This window comes from Gorilla gorilla, chromosome 3, assembly GCF_029281585.2.
Source record: "Gorilla gorilla gorilla isolate KB3781 chromosome 3, NHGRI_mGorGor1-v2.1_pri, whole genome shotgun sequence".
Lineage (NCBI taxonomy): Eukaryota > Metazoa > Chordata > Mammalia > Primates > Hominidae > Gorilla > Gorilla gorilla.
Window position 1 is genome coordinate 50,138,253 of NC_073227.2, and position 13,135 is coordinate 50,151,387.

The 13,135-nt window shown below is 42.4% G+C and overlaps 1 protein-coding gene across 3 annotated transcripts in view; it reads right to left on the reverse strand.

The window, feature by feature from the left end:
- Positions 1-13,135, reverse strand: part of BEND4 (BEN domain containing 4) — a 41,836-nt gene that overhangs the window by 11,998 nt on the left and 16,703 nt on the right. For all 3 annotated transcript variants that reach the window (XM_019026091.4, XM_019026090.4, XM_019026092.4), the window contains exon 3: positions 2,760-2,851. In XM_019026091.4, coding sequence (XP_018881636.1) covers positions 2,760-2,851 — 92 coding nt within the window. The remainder of the gene's footprint in view (positions 1-2,759; positions 2,852-13,135) is intronic.

Sequence of the window (13,135 nt, forward strand, 5' to 3'; positions counted from 1 at the left end):
TCAAAGGGATGGGGCTGGGGATGCCATCCTCAAGTTCAGAGTTCACCCTGTAAGTGATGCTTTGCTGTGCCCCTGAAAATGGTCTATTTCAAGACGGGATGGACTAGTGATCTGGCAGCTGACAATCCAGGAAAAGAGCTTTCTCAAAACCTTTGAAAAAATCCACTGAATGCAGCAGCTCTACATAAAATGTTGGTCTCATAAAATGTAGGAATACCATTTGGAGGTAATTTTCATCAAGAAAAAGGGAAAGAAAAAGAAAGCAATTTATAGCCCAAAGCACAATTCAGAATGCTCTCCGGGTTATGGATGAGATTTATAAACCTGTTTTAGCATAGTTAATAAGTAAAATATGATCAATAATAAAAACGAGAAAATGCTCATGTGCCTGAAATGACAATATGAAGAGTCATAATGATGATGAGTCATAAAGTTTAAGAAGTCTTATGTAGATATTTCCCCTATCTTTTCATTTTTGTAGAATTCTGGTTGTATATTTTCAATTAGCCACCCACAGGTTATTAAACATTGACCTATTGTTGAGTCACTGAAAAAAAAAAAAAAAACAAATCACCCTTAATTAATGGGTTACTTAAGAGTCATCATCAAATGGAAGACATAGGTGTACATTTACTATTAAGCAAGGTAACTAGTTCTGAATTAGACTGCTTTGTGCCACACAGGCACAAAGCAGGGGTGTGGCAGTCAGGGAGAGCTTCCTGGAAGAAGTGGGCTTTTCAGCTGTGCTTTTTGTATGACAGTAATGTCAAGTTAGGAAATATGGATTTAATTCTAGGGAGCAAAGGATTTTAAGCATACATTTACTTTGGATCTGTAATTCAGAAAAAAAAAAAAAACACCCAAAAAACAAACAAACAAAAAAAAAACACCAACTTTCCAGAGTGCAGAATAGAGAAGAAAGAAGCTGCTGCAATAGTCAGGTGAGAGAGTCAACCTAGGAAAAGAGAGGCAGTTCAACATGGCTGTAGAATTCTTAAACGTAGGAAGTAAGGGGTCAGTGATATGTCAGAAACTTCTACCTGGGGTTGGTGGGGCCTTTACTGAAAACAGGAGGAATTGCAGATGGGTATTCAGAATAGGTGTGGTGAGATCAAGCGATGTATGGGCAAACCACTGTGGGCCAGGCATTTGGCACGGTGGTCTACAATGAAGCCACAGGGACTGATGCTCTAGGTATGCATGTGGGACTTGTTAACACACATGTAGTCAATGTTATAAGAAACATAACTGGGCACAGGCTCATGCCTGTAATCCCAACACTTTGGGAGGCTGAGGCAGGACAATCACTTGAGCTCAGGAGTTCGAGACCAGCCTGGGCAACATAGTGACACCCCATCTCTATAAAAACTAAAAGTTAGCTGGGCATGGTGGTGCACACCTGTAGTCTAGGCTATTTGCGGGGCTGAGGTGGGAGGATCACCTGAGCCTGGGAGGTCGAAGATGCAGTGAGACATGATCATGCCACTATACTCAAGCCTGGGCAAGAAAGCGAGATCCTGTCTCAAAAATAAGTGAACAAATAAACAGGAAACATAACTGATGAGAAAAGGCAGTAGAGAGTGAGAGAAAAAGACAAAGCATGAACTCTGGAGAACAGTAGATGGAAAAACTCAGGAAGGTGTCATAGAAGAGGGGCAAGGAACCAGGAGAAAGTACTGACACTAAGGCTAAGGACAAGAGAGAGCACGGGGGAGGAGAGGTGAGGGCCTGGGGTGACCAGAGTGGAAAAAGGGTCACTGGACCAGACAACTGGAGAGTCACCAGGGGCCTCTTGCAGAAAACTCTGGTAGTGGTGGAAGTGAAGCCAGATTACAGGGTGGAAGAGCAAATGGAAATTAAAAGAGAGAAGATAACAAATATAGACCAGCTTTTCAAATGTTTAATCATTAGAAAAAAATGAGGTCACCATTCAGCAATCACGAATTGAGTGTCTTCTATGACACTAGAGATGAGACCTGGGCCCAACTTTCAAGAAGCAAGATGTGCTGTACTGTAGAATGAAGGTGCTGACCCAGGATACTTTGGGAGCCTGGAAGGAGATGGAAGCAGAAAGGAGGGCAATGACAGCAGAAGAGAAGGAGAATCCAAGGAAGGCTTACTTTTAGGCTGGGGGAAACCTGAGAGCTTCCCCAGGGGATTCTCATGGGGATTGTCCATGGTTCTCAAGTCTCGTATGAAAGTCATATATTCAAAACTGAGTCTTGAACATCTTATAAGTATGTACCATCTGTGTTACTATTAAAACACACCATTTCTCCTACAGATTGGGAGAGACTGTGGTTTCTTCCATTTAAGTCCAGGTGAAAAAAATAACCCATGTGCAGGGGCCCTGACATCTGGAAAATGCCTATCTGCACACTGGAGAATCATGCCCAGTGTGTGAGGTGCCCAGAGTGAGGGGCATGTGGAACACAGGCTCTGTCTGAGGGAATGACAAGTTGGTGTCTCTCATTTCAGGCATCTCTGTGCAAACAGAATGGTGGAAAAATTGCCCATGCTATTTAAATTGTCATTAGCTCTGTCTTTCCCCACTCAGTACATGCGGCTGAATCTCTGTAGTTAAATACATGCGTGATCTTTCTCCACAAATTACATACTTACAGGCAACAGACCCATAAACCTCAGTCAAAAACTATTTTGCTAGCCCGTCTGTTCTGGTATACACTGATAAGTTAATCAAGATACTTAATCTTAAGAGAATTCCAAATGGAACATTCACCTTTTTACCAGAGACCTACCTCTGTCGGCTGGTCAGCTGGCTGTGGTATCAGGAGTTGGTTGTGGTGCTGCAGAACCGTCTTCAAGTAATCTAAAACGGTCTGGCAGGGCACTGGGTGGAAGAAATGGCAACAATTACACATTGGCTATCCCGTAACATGAAAATAAATAAATTTTTTAAAGTTTTTTTTTTTTTTTTAAACAGAGGTCTTACTGGCACCCATACTGGAGTGCAGTATGGTGATCTCAGCTCACTGCAACCTTGAACTCCTGGGATCAAGTGATTCTCCCACTTCAGCCTCCCCAGTAGCTGGGACTACAGGTGCGCACCACTGCACCCAGCTAATTATGTTAATTTTTTTGCAGAGATAGGGTCTTGCTATGTTGCCCAGGATGGTCTTGAGCTCCTGGCCTCAAGTGATCCTCCTGCTTTGGCCTCCCAAAGTGCTGGGTTCACAGGCGCAAGCCACCGCACCCGGCCTCTAAAAAGATTTTTGATGCAAACTTCCAAAAAAAAAAATATTTTCTAAAGGAAATAGAATCTTCTTTCATTTGACATCCGTAGTTATTTCAGTTTGTAAATACAGAACAGATGCTATAGTTTGGAAAGAATTTTTAGGCTCAGCACAATTCACTGAGAACTTTCAAGTCAAACTTACTCCAAGATGAATTTGGGTCAACAATCACGATCACAAAGAACTCACAGAAGAGACATGTCTTGACTTATTTGACTCAGGTTGCAGCAGTAGCACCCAATGATGCTTTTAAAAATTAAGGTACTGAAAAGTAAGGTTTTGCTAATTATTAATCAATAATATAAGTGTTTCTAATGATGGATTCATTCCTAGTTCTTCAGTAAGCAGAATTCCATACAATTAGACTTGCTTCTCAATGCACACACACTTGGCCACGCAGTTCTTCCCTAAGTGTCCCAAAAAGAAGCTCAATTGATTTGATCCCTTTGGTTATACATTTCACTATTACACTATTTTTTGAGGCTTAGTCTTATAGACTCATTGAATAATCACAATAAAAGTGAATAGATACTAACCTAACATAGAGCATGACATTTTTTTGTACCACTACATAAATAATGCCTACATCTGAAGATTTACATTACAGTCCTTTCAGGAGTAGTAACTAATTGCCTTTAAAGGTCTAAAGCTTAGGCCGGGCGCGGTGGCTCACACCTGTAATCCCAGCTCAGGGAGGCAAAAGGCGGGAGGATAGCTTAAGCCCAGGAGTTCGAGACCTGCCTGGGCAATATAGCGAGACCCTTTTCTCCAGAAAAAGGAAAAACAAAACAAAACAAAAAAACAAAAGATAAAAGTCTTGGTAGCTTAGTTAATAACCTAATTTATATGAATTGTTTCCATTGTATTTCTTAGCTGTGTGTTTTCTTAAGATGTTCTTGTCACGTTCAAGAAAATAATAAATATTTAACCTAAGCCCTAATTTTAAAGTATCACCACCAAGCTTTCTAAATTTCGTTTTTCTCACTCATTTTTTTTAAGATAGCAAACAGGAATTATCATTTTATGCAATGCTAATATAATAGCTTTGGATTTTTTAGGTGACATCACAATGTAACATAATAAATCAAAAACTACTTCAACATCCTTTTGAAGAATTTGAATAACAGGAAGTAGGAGTAGGTTAGAAAATTTTTCTTCTTGCCAAAGAAGTATTTTCTTAAACAGTCATCATCCTTACAGACCTGGGCTGTGGCCACCTGTGAACAGTTATATGGATATATTCTCCAAATTGACGAAGCACTTGCTGAACAATAAGAGGTGAACCAAAATAAGTCACGTGTATCAGAAGTAGGCCTGTTATTAAACCAAAGTTCAATAAACCTGTCAAATGGCCCTAATTTCACCAGCTTCTTAAAAGTCCAACCCTTTTTACTGATGCCACAGTGAGGAAGAATCTGTCTCCCGACACTGAGCATTAATTGCTGGAAAAAACCCTAAGTCTCGAGAAACAAATGGAGACAGGAAACAGGTCTGCATTTTAGTTCCGAGTTTTTCACTGATTGTGTGACCTTGGGGACTTCATTTACTTTCTACGTATGAATCCCTTCTACACAGTGCTGAGTATGAGGCTCCAAAGCAGCATTCTGTTCTTCACAGTTTATGGTTAGAATAAAATGCAAGGGTACATATGTCACTGCTTTGTCAAGTGACATGTGCAAGGTACTACCTTGGATTTGGCTTGGAAGTTTTAGAGAAATTGTAAAGACTCATTGACCAGGATTTGAATGAACTTTTTTTTGATCCCTCACCCATATTTTAGAGTCATTAAGATGTTGCCAGGCATGGTGGCTCATGCCTCTAATCCCAAAATTTGAGAGGCAAAGGTGGGAGGATCGCTTGAGCCTGGGAGATTGAGACTAGCCTCGGAAACATAGCAAGAACATATCTTTACAAAAAAATCAAACCATTAGCTGGGTGTGGTGACCTGTGCCTGTAATCCCAGCTACCCAGAGTAAGCTGGGAGGATCACTTGAGTCCAGCATTTCAGGGCTGCAACAAGCCATGACTGTGCCACTGCACTCAAGCCTGGGCAACAAAGCAACACTCGCTCTCTAAAACAAACAAACAAAAAGATGTATATGAAAAAATTTTTATAATAAGAGTCATTCACGACAAATCCACAGGCAATATCATACTGAATGTGCAAAAGCTGGAAGCGTTCCCCTTGAAAACTGGCACGAAACAAGGATGCCCTCTCTCACCACTCCTATTCAACACAGTATTGAAAGTTCTGGGCCAGGCACAGTGGCTCACGCCTGTTATCCCAGCACTCTGGGAGCCCAAGGCAGGCCGATCACGAGGTCAGGAGATCAAGACCATCCTGGCTAACACGGTGAAACCCTGTTTCTATTAAAAAACACAAAAAATTAGCCGGGTGTGGTGGCGGGCGCCTGTAGTCCCAGCTACTCAGGAGGCTGAGGCAGAAGAATGGCATGAACCCGGGAGGCGGAGCTTGCAGTGAGCCAAGATCGCACCACTGCACTCCAGCCTGGGCGACAGAGCAAGACTCCGTCTCAAAAAAAAAAAGAAAAGAAGAAAAAGAAAGTTCTGGCCAGGGCCATCAAGCAAGAGAAAGAAATAATGGGTATTCAAGGCCGGGTGCGGTGGCTCATGCCCGTAATCTCAGCACTTTGGGATGAAACCCAGTCTCTACTAAAAATATAAAAAAAAAAAAAATCGGCCGGGCGTGGTGGTGGGCGCCTGTAGTCCCAGCTACTCGGGAGGCTGAGACAGGAAAACGGCGTGAACTCAGGAGGCGGAGCTTGCAGTGAGCCGAGATTGTGCCACCGCACTCCAGCTTGGGCGACAGAATGAGACTCCATCTCCCAAAAAAAAAGAAAAAAAAAAAAAACCTTATTCAAATAGGAAGAGAGGAAGCCAAACTGTCTCTGTTTGCAGATAACATGATCCTGTATCTAGAAAATCCCATTGTCTCAGCCCAAAAGCTTCTTAAGCTGATAAGAAACTTCAGCAAAGTCTCAGGACACAAAATCAATGTGCAAAAATCAAACAAGCATTCCTATACACCAATAATAGACAGCCAAATCATGAGTGAACTCCCATTCACAACTGCCACAAAGAGAATAAAATACCGAGGAAAACAACTAACAAGGGAAGTGAAGGACCTCTTGAAGGAGAACTACAAACCACTGCTTAAGAAAATCAGAGAGGACACAAACAAATGGAAAAACTATTCCATGCTCATGGATAGGAGAATCAATATCATGAAAATGGCCATACTGCCCAAAGTAATTTATAGATTCAATACTATTCCCATTAACCTACCATTGACATTCTTCACAGAATTAGAAAAAACTACTTTCAAATTCTTATGGAACAAAAAAAAAGAGCCCATATAGCCATGACAATCTAAGCAAAAAGAACACAACTGGAGGCTACAGTAGGCAAAACAGCATGCTACTGGTACAAAAACAGACACACAGACCAATGGAACAGAACAGAGAACTCAAATAAGACTGCACATCTACAACCATCTGATCTTCAAAGAACCTGACAAGAACGAGCAATGGGGAAAGAATAGGGAATCCTGGGAGAACTGGCTAGCCATATGCAGAAAATTGAAACTATACCCCTTCCTTATACCTTATACAAAAAGTAACTCAAGGTGGATTAAAGACTTAAATTAACTCAGGATGGATGAAAGACTTAAATGTAAAACCCAAAACTATGAAAATCCTAGAAGAAAATCTAGGCAATACCATTCAGGACACAGGCACAAGCAAAGATTTCATGATGAAAATGTCAAAAGCAATTGCAACAAAAGCAAAAATTGACAAATAGGATCCAAGTAAAAGCTTCTGCACAGCAAACGAAACTATCATCAGAGTCAACAGACAATCTACAGAATGGGAGAAAATTTCTGCAATCTATCCATCTGACAAAGGTCTAATATCCAGAATCTACAAGGAACTTAAATTCATAAGAGAAAAACAAACAACCCCATTAAAAAGTGGGCAAAGGACATGAACAGACACTTCTCAAAAGAAGACATTTATGTGGCCAACAAACATATGAAAAAAAGTTCAACAACACTGATCATTAGAGAAATGCAAATCAAAACCACAATGAGGCCAGGCGCAGTGGTTCACGCCTGTAATCCCAGCACTTTGGGAGGCCGAGGCGGGCGGATCACAAGGTCAGGAGATCGAGACCATCCCAGCTAACACAGTGAAACCCCATCTCTACTAAAAATACAAAAAATTAGCCAGGCGTGGTGGCGGACGCCTATGGTCCCAGCTACTCGGGAGGTTGAGGCAAGAAAATGGCATGAACCCGGGAGGCGGAGCTTGCAGTGAGCCGAGATCACGCCACCGCACTCCAGTCTGGGCGACAGAGCAAGACTCCGTCTCAAAAAAAAAAAAAAAAAAAAAAAATACCACAATGAGATACCATCTCATGATAATCAGAATGGCAATTATTAAAAAGTCAAGAAACAACAGATGCTGGCGAGGCTGTGGAGAAACAGAAACGTTTTTACACTGTTGGTGGGAATGCAAATTAGTTCAACCACTATGGAAGACAATCTGGCAACTCCTCAAAGACCTAGAACGAGAAATACCATTTCACCCAGCAATCCCATTACTGGGTATATACCCGAAGGAATATAAATCATTCTATTACAAAGATACATGCACGTGTATGTTCACTGCAGCACTATTCACAATAGCAAAGACATGGAATCAACCCAAATGCCCATCAATGATAGACTGGATAAAGAAAATGTGGTGCACAAACACCATAGAATACTATGCAGCCACAAAAAGGAAACGAGATCATGGCCTTTGCAGGGACATGGATGGAGCTGGAAGCCATTATCCTCAGCAAACTAATGCAGGAACAGAAAACCAAACACTGCCTGTTCTCACTCATAAGTGTGAGCTAAACAATGAGAATACGTGGACACACGGAGGGAAACACTACACACTGGGGCCTATTGGGGAGGGGAGGGCAGTGGGTGAGAGCATCAGGGAAAACAGCTAATGCAGGCTGAGCTTATTGCGTAGGTGATGGGTTGACAGGTGCAGCAAACCACAGTGGCACATGTTTACCTATGTAACAAACCTGCACATCCTGCACATGTATCCTGGAACTTAAAATATATAAAATAAAATAAATTTACATTAAGTCCCAAAATGTTTACAAGGCAGCATATAAAACTGTTCACCATGACCTTGACCATGTTAAATATAATTATATGCATAGAAAAGAGATAGGAAAGAATATAAGCCAAAGTGTTAATGATAATAGTTAACAATGATTACATTTTAATTGTGGGATTAGGGTAGTTAAGACCTTTTAAAAACTCAATTGTAAAAAGTGTTTACAGTGGGTATAATAGTTTTATACTAATTTAAAAGTTGTTTGAAAAATGTCTACATCACCGTTGTCTCCCCTTCCTTGCTATTACTTCAGTGTGGAGGGGACAGTCCTGGAAGGGCTTACAGGCTGGCTCTTTCTTTCTTTCCATGCACGACATTTAGGCAGCAGTGCTAAGCTATGACCCAAGCCGGTGGATGCACACAGGTTGGAAGGAAATGCAGTGTTATGCATATTTACTGGCCACAGGTGGCTCTATTTAAGGCAAATGGGTCCTGTACATTGATACCTGGGCACAGGCTAAGGACCAGTAAGACTGTGTGACAAGGCTCATATTTAGTCAATTGTTAAAAAAAAAAAAGTAGCCAAAACTGCCCCAGGTGTTCCGAGTGCCTCCCTTCACCAAATGTCCTCCCATCCTCCCACTCCTGGTCCTACAAGGCAGGGAACTTGAAGCACCCCCAGCCAAGGCCTGCTGCAAAGGATTTGGAACATCACTCTTGACTGGGGGCTCTCTGGATAGATGCCTAGATTTACACAGGGAAGCTGTGGAATCAAGTGAAATATTTTCTGTGAAAAAAAAAAGTCAATCTGGAAAATGGAGATAGGTGCGTCTAGAAAAGTAGGAGTGAAATTTATGATCCTGACCCACAGCTACACCACACTGCCTGCCTAGAGGTGCATGGGCCCTGAAAAGGAAATTGTGGAAAACCTCCTGTCCTCGTGTCCCTCTGTTCTGTTAACCTAAGGTTCTATGGGGGACTGTGGAGTTTCCGAGTGAGGACTGGCCTTCACGGGTGGGGTAAGCAGCCAGTGCTGCAGGTGTAGCTGTGTGGAGTCCAGGCCACCACACCACTCCCTTGGCCCCCAAGGGAAGAGAGAGTGAGTCTTGGCTTTCAGCAGCAAGAGGTCAGGGGATCGTCGAGGAGCTGCTGATGCCCCCAGAGGCCTTCACAGGCAACTGCCTCCTCATGCAAATTAGAAATTTTTTATTTTATTATTTATTTATTTATTGAGATGGAGTTTCAGTGCTGTTGCCAAAGCTGGAGTGCAATGGTGTGACCTCGGCTCACTGCAACCTCCGCCTCCCAGGTTCAAGAGATTCTCTTGCCTCAGCCTCCCAAGTAGCTGGGATTACAGGCGTCCGCCACCATGCCCCACTAATTTTTTGTATTTTTAGTAGAGAGGGAGTTTTACCATGTTGACCAGGGGGGTCTGGAACTCCTTACTTGAGTGATCCATCCGCCTCAGCCTCCCAAAGTGCTAGGATTACAGGTGTGAGCCACCGCACCCAGCCTAAATTAGGAATTTTAAACAAGTCACTCTCACGGTGAAACTACTACTTCAGACCCATTGGGCATCTTTTACTCATTCATTTGTCCATTCTACAGAACAAAGTCTGATGAATCTAGTAGGTATAATGAGAAAATAAATGAGGAACCAAAAATGAAACTTCTATTACAAGGAAGAATGGCTATAAAGGCAGCTAAAACGTACCTACTACCTATCCTGATATTGATATTTATAATTTTTTTCTCCTGTATATAACAAAATTTCAAAATGCATCTTGTATAATCCTGGAAACAGTAAAATACTTAAGAGGAAGAAAGGAAATAAGGAAGGTCTTTTGTGTAAATAATACATGTAAAGCCAAAGGCACCCAATAAATACTGCCTAGTGTAAACTATTGTCATTTTAAGATTGGTTGTCTATGAATTATCCACAGAGGCCACTTACATGATTCTGCTGACTGTGTCATCTTGGCAGCTGTACTGTCTAAGCAGCAATAGACAATATTGTCTAAGCAAAGTAAACATGGAGAGGGATGGGTTACAAATGTTCCACTGGGTATGTAGGACATCTAGATGGATGTCCTGCTCAAGAAAATGAAAGCCCCCAGGGATGTTATTTAAAGCCACACACATAGGGTCTTTAAGACATTCTATGGTAACACTAGTAGACACCAATTAACTGACAAAAAAGCCTTGGATATTAGTCCTAAAGTAACTCTCGGACACTATTATTTTTCAGTGTACTGACTCTGACACTTATTAACCATGTGATCTTGGGCAGGTTACTTAACCTCTCCCAGCCTCTATGATCTCACCTGTACAACTGGGAAAATGGGCCAGGCGCCGTGGCTCATGCCCGTAATCCCAGCACTTTGGGATGCTGAGGCGGGTGGATCACGAGGTCAGGAGATCGAGACCATCCTGGGCTAACATGGTGAAACCCCGTCTCTACTAAAAATACAAAAAATTAGCTGGGCGTGGTGGCGGGCGCCTGTAGTCCCAGCTACTTGGGAGGCTGAGGCAGGAGAATGGCATGACCCAGGAGGCGGAGCTTACAGTGAGCCGAGATAGTGCCACTGCACTCCAGCCTGGGCAACAGAGCGAGACTTCGTCTGAAAAAACAAACAAACAAACAAACTGGGAAAATGACCTACTGTATACAGTTATTGTGAGGATTACTTAAAATAATACATGTAAAGCAACGGGCATCCAATAAATATTGCCTATTGTAAGCTACTGTCATTTTAAGATTGGGAGTCTAGTGAATTCTTCATTGAGGCCACTTAATTGACTCTGTTGACTGTGCTGTCTTGTATGAGCAGCTGGTAAATAAGACTACTGAAATGGTCTTCGTAAATAGTTTTCCTTGGGGGAAACTGCTCAGATTCTGGTTTTGCCCATCTTAAGGGTGCTTGGGTCTCTAGTTCCTAATTTTCATTGCATTAAAATCTTGATGAGAGTTTCTCTCTTCACCCTTCAAGCACTACTTAATCTATCTTGCTATGTAGTTGTTTTCAAGGACTTAAAACATCTCAAAATACTCCACATACACTTTCACAGGGCAACTGAATTATTTACTGTCCTCTGACAACCATGGCCATCTGTGTGTTTAATCATCTTTACATGCCCTATTCACATCATCTCTGTAAAGTATAAGCTCCTGAATTGTAAATATCTAGAAATAAACAATGAGCTTTAAGTATTAGCCTACAGATGCATCGTTATATTTTTTTCATGTCAATATCCTCATTCCATTAATTCAATTCGACTGACATGCAGATGTTACAACATGCCTAACAGCGGGCTAGGAAAGAGGGGACACAAAGATGACTTTGAGTCTCTGTCCTCAAAGACCTCCATGGCCTCTCTTCATATCAGGACATCAGGAGACACAGACGCATATAGAATAACAATTTCCCACGGTTAACGATAACAGAATCTGCATGACGTGCTATGAAAAGTGCTTGCTTGCGAACTGTGGGAAGCATTTGTTACAGTGTCACCTGAGCTGGGTACTAAAGGATGAATACGAGTTTCTCAAGTGGAGAGAAAAGGAGTATGTTCTTATGTTGAAAGGAATAGCTGGAGTAAAGGAAGGCCAGAAGTATGGAAGTGTTTGACTGTTCAGGGATTCACAAACTGTCCAATGGGGTTGGAACACTTGGTGTCTGGTGGGCACTGAGGGCTCAGTCTCCAAAGACAGACAGGAAAAGATCCAGGAATTGAAGAACCTTGTGTGTCACACTGAGGATGCTAGAATTTACTCCACAGACTATTTGAAGCCCTTAGAGGCTCTTTGGCAGTGGGTGACCTGGGGCTGTTTGGGGGAGAGACCAGAGTCTGGTATGGGAGGGACTGGAGTCTGGGAGGGAAGCTTAGTGACTCTTGCAACAGCTCCAGTTATGAGATGAGCCTGGTTAACACCAGTGGAGAGAAAGCAGAGGTCCCACTGATGGGTGTGTAAGAGGTGGCACCCAGAAGAACGGAGGCTGATTGGGAGTCGGAAGGAGAGATGAGCTCTGGATGGATCTGAGGTCCCCCACCTGGCCAACTAATTGAATGGTGACACCTCTGTAAGGTAAGAATACCACTTATCATAAGGAAAACAACTTATGATTTCTGGAGCACTAGGCACAGAATAATTTCCTCTTTTTCTTAAAGTTTCCACTTATTGAGTGCTTACTGGAAGATTAGTAGGTACCCAACCATGCCTTATTGCATTTGGTACTTTCAACATTCCTACAGTATTATGGCTGGGTGCGGTGGCTCACGCCTGTAATCCCGGCACTTTGGGAGGCCGAGGCAGGCAGATCATGAGGTCAGGAGATCAAGACCATCCTAGCTAACACGGTGAAACCCCGTCTCTACTAAAAAAAAATACAAAAAATTAGCCGGGCATGGTGAGGGGCGCCTGTACCCCCAGCTACTTGGGAAGCTGAGGCAGGAGAATGGCGTGAACTCAGGAGGCAGAGCTTGCAGTGAGCCGAGATTGTGCCACTGTACTCCAGGCTGGGTGACAGAGCAAGACTCCGTCTAAAAAAACCAACCAAACAAACATACAAAAAAACATTCCTAGAGTATTATTAACCTCACTTTAGAGAAAGGGAAACAGATTTGGCATGATTAAAGCGATTTGCCAAAACAATCACAGATACCAAGTAGCAGGAGAAGAGATGCAAACATGGCTTTGACTCTGAATCCATTCTCTTTACCTTCTGTTGCTCTGTCTCC